The following is a 12,144-nucleotide window of genomic DNA, read 5'->3' as shown; positions in this document are numbered from 1 at the left end:
AATAATTTATTATTTACCTTTAGCATTACAATATTTTACCAAAACTCCTTTTGCCCATTACAATAGTAGGTTATTTTACCTTATGTATCGTCAAGTGATCCTGTTATTCTAGTATAGTTAAACTACTACAGTATGACTTGAAGGAATTTATGGCTTCATTGACAAGTCTACGTATCCTTGCGTTTGTTTGGTTCCTACCTCTATAGAGGTTTATTTTGTGTAAAATAAATACACTGGAAATATTTTCTAACTTGATATAGAATTTTTGTATTAATGATCATTTATGAACCCCTCATAAAATATCCCAAAGTTTGGGTGCAATTAATATGCAATTATATTGATTGTAACTTTTTAAATTAATAATTTGAAAACCAAGCTAATCAACTATGCTACTGATGTAATCAATTAGGCAATAATTGGTTTGGTTGTAGTTACGGTAAAGTAAACAATTGTTCATGTTTCTGCATATACGTTCGCTATATTAATTAGACAATAGTTACATTGCACATTTTTACCAATTAACGAATGTTTTGTGCTTTATTTTTATGTTTTCTGCATTCGAACGTGTAAAATGTACGTATTGCTGTTATATTTCGTAAGTAATATTTTTATGTCAATGATTAAACATCCATTTTAGCCCTAGTCTTCAATATTACTTACTACTACAGAACTACTTACTACTACAGAACTCCTTACTACAGAAAAGAATGTAAGTGACTGTATTTAAACTACCGTTTTACATCCACCGTTAAGGAATCGAATTTTATTTCAACATAACCATCTCTGTAGCAAAAAACAATTTTTTTCGCAGATTTAAATAAAATATTAATGTAAATTTTTATTGATAAATACAATGTCAAACTTGTAGTTTGTCTTAAATACATCTATGAGCGTTGTTTACTTTAGCGGTGTGTAGGAAAACATATGAATGTTAATTTGTAAAAATGTTATGCTAACTTTGAGTGCAATACTGTAACAATAATTTTTAGTTTTGTCTATAATAACCTGTTGTTTTTACTAGTGTTATGAAAAATATTTGTTCACGCAATTATGCAGTTTGTTACTGTCAAAAATAAAGCGATTTGAGTTTAAATTTGATACGGAACATTTTAACCAAGTTTGACAGCTGCAAGGTTACTGCGGAGAAGTAGTATATTCACAACCTAAAACAGTAAGCAGTTTGCATGATAGTAAGATGCATTCTGAACGAAAAGAGTTACGTTTTAATTTAATTGATAGGCATGTATTACAAAAAAAAAATAAATCAGTCTTAGTGTAATTTCAATGTTTTCTTGGAAACAATTTTTAAGGATAAAAGAATATCGTTGAATACTTACCTGCTTGATACGAAAATTTGATTTAAAAATTCTGATTTTATAAAACGCTGTTTATTGAATTTTTTCGATTTAAGCATGGAACCTTATTTTCAAGTTTAATAACAGCCTTAAATGAAGTTATAAGGGTTTAAGGATGGAGCAAGTGAGGAGAAGTTCTTCATAAGTTCGACAATAGAAGACTTTATTGACCAATGAGGGTCGGGTCGATTATTCTCCTTCCTCTATCACAATTATTACCCCGATTCCAGTTCAATCTGTCTTTATTTCCCAAAAATATATTTTGTAGATAGGCTAGTTGACACTACTCTAATTGATTATTGTTGAATTTTTTATGACCGAAAGGTTATGACACTTATTTTTAAATTAGAAGGCTGTTAATGCAGTCTAAATAATGAAGCCATTTCTAATTATGTTTTCTCACAAAAGGTTATTTTTCTCAGACAGTCACACAGTTCGTGTTTTAACTTTATGCTGGAAATGAATACAAGGTGAGTGTAACAAATAGTGAAATGTTCTCTAAAGTTTGGTTACTACAATTATATGGTTATTTAGTTGGGGCTATTTAAAAAGCCAAAAGTCAAAAGACATCTTGCTAAATTTTAAAGATTTGATAAGAATATGAAGAATTTTTAATAAAAGTAGCCGAGTAATCATCACGCTTGATTCAGAATGTAAAGATAAGAACAACTCTTTAGAGTACTATATGTATAGTTAAGAAAAATCTTAATAATCTTACCTCTACCGTTGAAAGTTTGAACTTTTGCGTAAACTAAAGGACGTCTGGTGACATAATAGTGATTTCAAACAACGATTGTGCCTGTCAATTTGAATATTAGGCTATATATTTAATTTTGGAAAATGTCCGTAATAATTTTTAAAATAAAATATCAACAATTTCTTAAAATTTTTCTTCAACCCACTTGATCAGTAATTGTTAATCTATACTTCCAAATTACTTTAAGCTAAATTTGTTCATGTCAAAACTATTTTTACCAGACTGTTTACAAAATTAGGTAGTATAAATATCTTAAAGAGACAAGTTTTTAAGAATTATGTCCAACATGTTACAAAACAGATCCGGGAAGATAAATATCATCGACAAATTAATACTGGGAACACGTACCTCGTAAAAAAAAATAGTCATCGTGCATATATATGCTAAGTAGGCTTAATCAGTTTAAGCTTACGGATTGCCTGCAGAGAATTCCAAATCAATAAGTCTGTGTATAATATAATCGGCTTAAGCTATCAGAGTGGGGGATCCATTATATGTTGAGTAGGCAATGTACGGATGGTCAACAATGTTTGGACACAAACAGTATTAATATTAACAGTATAAACAGTAAATTAATTGAATACTTTAGTAACTATCAGAACAAATTCACCATGTTTTAAAGAGGAGTTTCACATATTTGTGTCGTTCGTTCTCATTCAAGTCTAAATTGCAAACGTATTACCGCGTGTTTTTGTCCAAACCAGAATGAGAATGAATGTAAAACACGAGTTGAAAAGCATCAGTCTTTTTAATGTACCATATACATTTTTTTAAAGGTAGTTTAAACAATATTTTAAAGAGCAGAGTGTTTATATCAGTAGTGATAAATTAGCCTATAATAAGCCATTTAGCCTTAATGGCTTATCAGATTAACACAGAATGAAAGTTATTGATTTAAACATATTTATCTACTATTTATTGCTTAGTAGCAATTGTTTTGTATCATATATTTTCTTCGCCGTTGATTTACTTACTGAAAACTGCCTTTAAAAAGTTAACCTTAATTAAGTATTAGGTCAGGTAATTTACCAACTCCTAAGGTTAGAATAAAAGCATGCAAGTCCTAAGTTCTGAGGTAGTAGGCCTACGTGAGAATCAAGTTCTGAAAGTAATTTACATTAAATTTATCCAATGCTAGCATTACCCTGAAATGTTGTCTACAGTTCACAAACAAAAACAATAGATTAAAAATTTACCACAGATGAACAACTTAAACTTACTTCGTACTAAATACTCATCAGAATTTTTTCTGCTACAAATCATTTTTCAGTAACCTAAATACCAAAAGTGATATAACATCGTTCTGGCATCGAATTGGTTCAGGGCCAAGTTTCCTTTGTGTAGAAAGCAACTAACTGACAAAGAGACAAGATAACTATGTTGTTGTGAGTTAGCAAGCTTTATTATCAGCGCCTACGAAAATATCGTTCCCTCCAACATGAATCACAATACCACCTCATATTGTTGTGAATAACTCTCGTAACTACGTGTGTTCATAGATATTGTGTGAGGTATAAAATATGTTTCCTTATAGCCGGTGTTAACTTTCTAAATTGTACAGGGCGAATCAGACCACCCGTGCACAACGGTTGCCCAACAAGTGTTGAAAACAACTTTTTAATTGAAAATCCACCATTTCTTTTTTGTAATGTTTTACATTTTTTAAATGACACTTTAGGAACCTTCCTTTCAATTACTTAAACATTTACTTAAAATGCCACTATCGCAGACACAAATGAAAAAAAAAAAATAATAATGAGGTCAACATCAGATAAACAAGTTAGATAAACAGTCATATGCTGTTTGTTTTCACACTGTTATAATTTTAAACAAGGGCGGGGTTAAAAACAAGGTAGATAGCAATGCAATCGTCAGGGGATTGAATCGTTGATAAAACATTCCATAGTGTAATGTTGTTTATGTAATATCAGGATGTTTTTGTCATATTTTGTAAAAATATAGGAATATGTAGACCGATAAATATTTGTATTTTTGTAAATATATTTATTTAATTGGTAATTTACTTGCATAATTGCACGTCAAGATTTACTTCTATTAGTGTAGGAGTTAAGGTATTTCATTATTATAAATTAATAACTATAGTAATTTACTGTAGTATTATGATCTTCATAAAAACCGTTTACAGAGTATCAATGTGATGAAAAATATGTAAGAACATTGCGTTTTGCGTTATTCACGGTAATAAACAATTTAAACTTACAAGAATTACTAATAATTGGAGTAAAATACCTGCATATATGTGATCTGGTTTGTTGCTTTGTGGCAACCACGAGTCCGACATAAGAGTCATCCTCATGCAAGTACTAAGATGTCTCCTTGCTTCATTTAAAGGCTGTCAATTAATATATTAAGGCCTTATATATTAAGGCACGCAAATATTACACACGCAAAACACGGACATTTAGGTAACAAATACAGGAATCCCTAAAATGTATTTCAATTGATCTAGTTTGACAAAATACCCTAAATATTCATTGACTTTGGTACAGCACTACATTATTTAGCACTCACTGCAATGATAAGATTGGTCGTGAGTTTAAGCCAATGGCAAATCTCGTCCCTGGAGGTCTTTCATTAATCTTTCAGAAGATTAACGACTGTCCAGCTTCAAGGCCACCATCTCACGGCTTTCATCGTTTTTTTCTATCTAATTCCATTTGTATTAATTAATTGTGTTAAGTAATTTAAAACAAGACAGATCAATTTAATTATGTTCTAAATTGGATCATCTGAGTGAAATAATTATTTACTTAAGCGTGACCATTGTATATTAGATTATTTCTTTTTCACTGGTATTATAGTAATATATATAAAGATTTCGTACAAAATTTGTAAGATTATTTTAGCATTCGTTGTTGTATTTTTGGCTCTTTGACTGATAAATAATGCACATGGTAGAGAACAGTAGAGAAAGCATATGATTTGTCATAGTCAAACCCATCCATATCTATAAAAGAGGAATGTATGTATGTGTGTTTGTATGTATATACGTTATTGACTCTGGACTTCTCGACAGATTGTATTGAAACTTTCAGGCATTATTAAACATCTTTCAAAAATAAAAAATTGTACCCCTATATCATCGAGTAATCTTCATTGCTCAATAGTAACAACTGATGGTTTTCCCTTTCAACTGTATTTTGTAATTTGCTAGTATACTGTTATACACTGTATACTACACTGTAGTAGTTATAGTACACTGTTGAATGGCTTGTTATACACGCATGTTAGAAGTCTTTTGTTTACTTTTCCCTTGTCATTTTGTTCATCCAACTTGGCAGCACATAAGGTCAATGTTAAAGAATTTAGATTTTCAATTTAACTGTTTTACGTAATAGATTTTTGTTGGCAGTTTCAACTGCATTAAACACGTTTTTAGGCCAGAAATAATCGCCAGGAAATCTTTGCAGCCGTTTTCGAGATTTTTTGCAGGCGTACATACACAAGCAAACATTGCTCATTATGTAAAGGATTCAATAAAAATTAAAACTAAACTTGCATTTTGTATATCAATCTTAAAATAAAAATTCATTTTTTTTACTATACTACCCTAACAATCTATTTTTAAATTTGCTTCGGATGGCGGTTGCATTAATTGAATGTGATAATATTGTTACATATTTGTATTCACGAAGGGTGTTTAGGGTAAAAAGCTTGTGATAAACAACATAAGTCCGGCTAAGCCGTGTATTTACCGGTGTTATTATCTAAGATAATTGAATGTGGTTTGCGATAATCTAGTTCACAAAATTAGGTTAACTGTGTTATCTTTTTCGGTTGCATTATTGATTGAACATCATATTCATTGCCTGACATTTGTGTTTGGTTGCTAGTATTGATTAAATATGTAGAGCATTTTTGCATTATTAACAAGTTAAAATCAATCAAACGTACATTTATTAATGACTATCGTATTTCAACTAATAGCTGCGGATTTTTAAAAACTGAGTAGTGCATACAATACCAATGTTTTTATTTAATACAAAAAAGAGTTTTTATCAGACAACTTTCAGCCTAAAACACACTTTGTCAAATTTCAACGGATAATGCTGATAAATTTCGGTCAGGTTTCCGCGATTTAATTGTTTCCACTTTGTTACACAAGTTAATATACAGTGTGCTCCGTAAATCTGACGATTAGTTCTAACAGGGCGAGCTAATGCTTTTTACACTAATTACTTTGGCCTGCACTAATCAAGTAATTACTAAATGTATCTGAAGGCTCGTTTGTTTTTAGTGTTGATTAAAAAATAAATGTAATGAGATTATAAATATATTTTTTTTTTACTTTCAATACATTACTTTTTGGAGATTGGAATCCTTGATATTTTAGCTACCATTTTGTTTCATTTAAAGACAACAATGTACAAAGTTTTTAATAAACCATTTTTGTTAATTGGTTTGTAGACATTCAATAATTTTAGTTCGTAGTTTAGTATAGAAGATGGTAATTGCTTTTAATTTTAGTACATTGTTTAGGTGGGATGAACAAAATTGGTGTACATAAATGTTAAAACATAAATAAGCTGTCGAGCAGAATGTATTTTAAAATTTGATCATCACGATTCTACTCGCAGTAGGTGTTTATACAGTTTTAACAAGTAAAATCGCTTTTTAATGTTTCGAACTGTACTTAATAACGAATGTTTTATTTGAAGTAAGGATCGATAATTGAAACTTAAATACAGGTATTAACTCTGTTTGTTGGCGAACGCGATTAGTTTAAACTTTTAGTGAAGAAAGAATTCGGATGTGCCCATATAAGTAAGCATATAAATAAAGTCCAAGAGTAAAAACATTTATGTAGTTTTATTGACTTCAATTATAAATTATAAAACACAATATTTCGGCTTCATCTTGGCTTAGACATTACCTTCCAAAGAGAACAATTAATCTGAAGTAAGTTACATTAATCTTTTTAATTTTTCTCACTATTTATTTGTACAAAAATACTGCTCAGCCTGTCCTTCATTGAGAAATTTCTCTAGACGTCAAAAGTAAAAACTGTTTCTCAGGCCATACATCTACAACAAACTACAAAAAAAAATCAAAAAGATTTCACCATTGTAATTTTACAACCCAGTGTTTTGTAGTGATCTCCTTCTCTATTCGACCGGTCGTATAATTTATGACCCGGTATCATACTGATACTACGGCGTTTTAATGACATTGTTCATTTTAATCGCATCTCACTTTAAAGTGCCACAGATAAACTTGTGAATACGCTGGTCAAGGTGGGTGAGATAATAAATAGCATAGATATAACCATTATTATTGTGGTCCAAATATTATAAATTGTCCAACTCTCAGCTAGAAATGTAAAAAAACAAACCACAATTATTATGCAGCGTGAGTTCGTAGTTGTGAAAGCACAAAAATGTTAGCTCAGTTCAGTAAGCTAGTTCCTAATAACCATTTATTTTTAGTAAGCCAATAATTCAACCGTAGGAGAAATATTGAGAATCATGATGTATTCTGTTTATTCAATATTTTATTAGAAATTCAGAAGAAAACACAGGTTTAAAATGCCAAAATATAATTCTCTATAAATATTTAAAAATGTATCTACGGCAGTCCACTTAGTTTCACAAATGCCTGTCTTTTACATAAAAGCATACTATAACATGTGTAACATGTGTTTGAATTACAAATTGGAATCAACAAATGAACAAAACTCGTACCAGTCCCAGTATCGAATAGTTAATGTTATGGTTACCATATTGATAGCGGACCGGCGCTGGTACTGTTCAATCCGTTTGCAATTCATCATGGACAAATTATTAAAACGAGATCCATTTCCAGCAGATTGCGGACGGTGTAATCGCTTCCACTCGGTTAGCTGGGTCAGTCTACAGCGTGTTCCGTAAATCAAGTAGTTAATTACAGTCTAAACAATGCCCATTGCGCACTGTTTTCCAACCTCCATTGTTGATAATTGTGAGAAATTGGACGTGTACTTTTTACGCCTTTCTTTGTTATTTCTCAGTTTATTTTCTTTGTTTTAAAAACTAATAAATTTTTTAGAAAAAGTACAAGTTCATATAAGTACTAACTTGCTTGCAAAAATTGCCGAAAATGTGTTTTAAGTATCTCAACCTCACCAAATTAAACAAGTACAAGCAAGGTGGTGATCCTAAAAACTATTGATGATTGATTTATTTGTATACGTAAAAACACATCTCTTGGCCTTATAGTTTTGTTTTTGGTGGGTCATTCTTTCTAGCTGTGTTTTATATTACGGTAGAAGATTATAGTTATCAAACATAATTCACCTACATCACATATCAAGTATTTAGAGATTGAGTCGTTTTAATTAAGCAATATGAGTAAAACAATGGTATCCATTTTTTTTAAACATCAAAAGCATGTGGGAACAAATCTTTGCAGAGCTATTAACAAATAGCTTCCCTATTATTCATATACTTAACTCACCACATACTCCAAGGACAAACTGTATTTTAGCCTGTCCTTGCTCCAGAAATAATGTTCCTACAACTTTTAATACATATTAAATTTATGCCAAAGCTTTTCAGTATGACTGCTGATTCAGAAACCATGACTATGACTCCACAGCACTATTTCCCTCTATAATGTAGATTGAACTTCTGATCTTTTCCTTGTCTATTCCATGTACAAATCTTAAAATGTTTACCTACAACATACCTACCACAATACCTACAACTTTTATATTTAACCTTTCGCGATTGATAAAAGTACATGTATCACAATTTGTCGTCTATAAAAAAAACCTTAAGTGAACTTAAGAAACCATTCTTACGTAGTTCTTAACTATATAGCTTACGTAGCACATGGTGGCTTACGTTGAATTTTACTTTCATTAGTATGAACAACCATCGTATTGTACTAAACATTCTGTATGTTAATGTGCTTCGAATAGTATACCATGTAAATAGTCTGTATGGTATAACCTTCTGACTCTCTGACCCGTCTACCTGAAGGCTGTGGGTTTAAGACTCGAGCCAGTCCCATGTTGACGAAGAGTCAAGAGCCAGGTTGGATTACACAGGCTATATATCTAAACCTAACTTTCTCTAAAACGTTCTCTTTTCTGTTTCAGCTCCGGAAGCCAGTCTCCACGTTGTCCATCCCGGGAGCAATGAAGGGAGGGTCCGGCGGCCAGAGTAGTCAGGAGGAAGCAGGCATCGCATTGGTCGGGATACACTCGGAGTATCCCAAGTACACGGAGGAGCGGGCTATCGGAGGCGCTCTCATCTGCAAGGGAGGAAGTCTAGGATCTAGCGGGAACGTGAACGGCAAGCACAAACCGAACGTCGGCTATCGTCTGGGCCGACGGAAGGCGCTGTTCGAGAAACGCAAGAGGATCAGTGACTACGCCTTGGTCATGGGGATGTTCGGCATAATCATCATGGTGATTGAGAACGAACTTAGCAGCGCCGGTGTTTATACTAAGGTTAGTGATTTACATGTATTTTCGTAGAAATAGGACCAAGGAGGGGGGGGGGGGTTAACTGATGTTAATATGCATGAAAATGTGATGCTAAAGGCTCTGGGGTAAGAAAATTCGTGCCGTAACACTTCGGCCCAGTAACATTTCGGGTCGAAATCCTCAGATGTGGCCTGGGGTCCAACTCTATACCTGCTCACTATTAACAATGAATACAGCTAGTAACACTTCGTCCCAAAAAATATTTGACAGGACTTCACAAACTATTTGGGAGGATGGTGAAAAACTAACACGTATGAACAAAAAAAAATGCATTAGATTTAAAGTTAACCCACCACAAACTGCGTTACGTTAGATTAGGATAGGTCAGGTAAGGTTAGGTCAGGAGGTTGCAAAGTATACAGGTCGTGGACCGTTGTGTTCCCCAGCCCTTGTACATTTTTCGTCGGCCGAAATGTTACTTATTTAATCAATTGTAAAAGCGGGTGATATTAAGTGTTACTGTTTTTCTAAGAAATTTGCGTTTGGCTGAAATGTTACTACACCAGAGAATTCTGAGAAATATTTAGAGCTTTGATAAACCACAACAATATAAATCCAAAACTTCTTCACTCATTCCACTCCACGAATGGGTGGATGGTCAATTCGATGATCATATCATATAACGACGTGTTCAGTCATCGAGTATTTAATAAGATTGTAGAATTTAGTTTTTGAGTTCATTCATGGTGTTTTTGAACTAATAGTTTACCCATAAATGCACGTATATAACAAATATAGCAGCATTATCCCGTCTTTGAATACGTCTTTATCACCAGTCTTTGTCGATCAGCCTAAGCCATCATCGTCAGCGTAACAGCCTAAGTATACATTACGATATGTTTCTATTTATAGCCTACCGAACATCAACCTTTGACTGATCTATACGCATTTATCGTTGTTCTGTTAGGATCATAAAGCTATTTTATAGTACAGGGGAAAATGGGTTGTAAGTTTATATAGATTTTCGAAAATGCTGTTACAATCAATTTCAAATATTGGATAAATATTGACAATTAAGTTTGACATTGTTATCAGAACACAGTGATCGCTCTGGCATAAGGAAAATTGATTTTCGTCTAATGAATCAACACGATTCTCTGTAGATAATACGACAACTTAACGACGACTCAATGCCACAGAGTAGTGGTAACACCACATAGTATTACTTCTTAAATTCAAAGCGTGTTTAATACAATTTGAAAATTATGTGGAGTGAAAAAAATAATACATGTAATATGATATTTGTATGACACTAAAATAAAACCAATGGCATTTGTAGCCATAGCTTCAACTATTACGACAGTAAAGACATTTGATACAAAACTTTATTGCAAACATTGAAGAAACAATTTTACAAGGGGTGTATAAGAATAAGCAAATGACATTCAAGAAACCCCCATCAACCAGAGAAAGGGGTGTTTAACTATTTCTCCACGAGTGAACAGTTTACTAAACTTAACTGAGTTTACAGCTTATTAAATCAATTTTTTGGCGGTACTTTTGGAGTCATCCAACTCCATTGTGTAACTCATTCAGAGTTGTTATAAAAACGAGACGGTTGATTTGCCAAAATGTTTGGTCAACCGCGAAATCAAGTTTTAATCTGGAGGATTGGAAGTTCAGTGCAGTCCGACCTCTCAATGCTAAATCCCTGTTTGTGGTTTTCGGGCACTCTCGCCATCATCGTTGGTATAATTGGTTATCCTATAATCTTCTCGAAATTGAGATTACATAATCTCAGACTTAGCATATCGTGATTGCGAATAATGGATTGCATTTTGCTAAAAACTTTATATGTAACGTAGTGAATAGTCTATGTAAATATTAAATAAATATTCAATACTCATTAAATATTATTATTAATATTATTAATTAATATTAAGACTGATTCTGGTTCATTGCGTTCAATTAAATTTTCTATAGCTATCTTCTGTAATTTTCTGTGTATATAATTTTCTATAGCTTCTTGTTTTGTAACCAATTCAAGATAATTATGTAAAAAGTAATTCTATATTTGCGTATTAAAAAAACAAATGAAAACTAACCTAATAGGACAAATACAATTCATAATTGTTGGTTGTTTTCATGTAATCAAACCATGCATTAAAATTCTATACCATTCGACTTTTTGTCAAGATCCTTTTAAAGCTTCTCAGACTTTTCGGAGAGTTAGAGTCGACAACGTCACTGCATTAGAAGATAAATGTTCAATCGATTTGTACAATCTGTCTTCCTCTTCGGTAGTTGAACATTCTAGTGTAAGTGATACTTCTTTACCCAAAGGAAAATGTAGATATTTCTCAAATTCTAGGTGGATCGTTCATGTCATTTGTTTGTATTCATTGTTAATGGGTATATAATTCATGTATATTTTCAAACATCATCTCTTAGTTTGCTTTTAGCGAATTTCCCTATAGGGAAGTAGCTATTACCGTAGGTGGCACGGTAAGACCTAGACCCGGGACCGATTTACTTTTTCATTTTGATGTTCCCAGAGGCCAAAAACACCATTCGTTCAAATTTTTATATATGTATATATATAT

At 32.2% G+C, this 12,144-nt stretch overlaps 1 protein-coding gene across 4 annotated transcripts in view; it reads left to right on the top strand.

Annotated features, from left to right (window-relative positions):
• LOC129002720 (small conductance calcium-activated potassium channel protein) overlaps positions 1–12,144 on the top strand; it is a 482,452-nt gene that overhangs the window by 331,919 nt on the left and 138,389 nt on the right. For all 4 annotated transcript variants that reach the window (XM_054430732.1, XM_054430730.1, XM_054430733.1 and 1 more), the window contains one exon: positions 9,212–9,565. In XM_054430732.1, the coding sequence (XP_054286707.1) occupies positions 9,212–9,565 (354 nt within the window). The remainder of the gene's footprint in view (positions 1–9,211; positions 9,566–12,144) is intronic.

This window comes from Macrosteles quadrilineatus, unplaced genomic scaffold (genome assembly GCF_028750875.1).
Source record: "Macrosteles quadrilineatus isolate MER2022 unplaced genomic scaffold, UCM_ALF_1.0 Scaffold_9__3_contigs__length_116548681, whole genome shotgun sequence".
Lineage (NCBI taxonomy): Eukaryota > Metazoa > Arthropoda > Insecta > Hemiptera > Cicadellidae > Macrosteles > Macrosteles quadrilineatus.
Note: the sequence above shows the minus strand (reverse complement) of the source record. Positions and strands in the feature narration are given on the sequence as shown.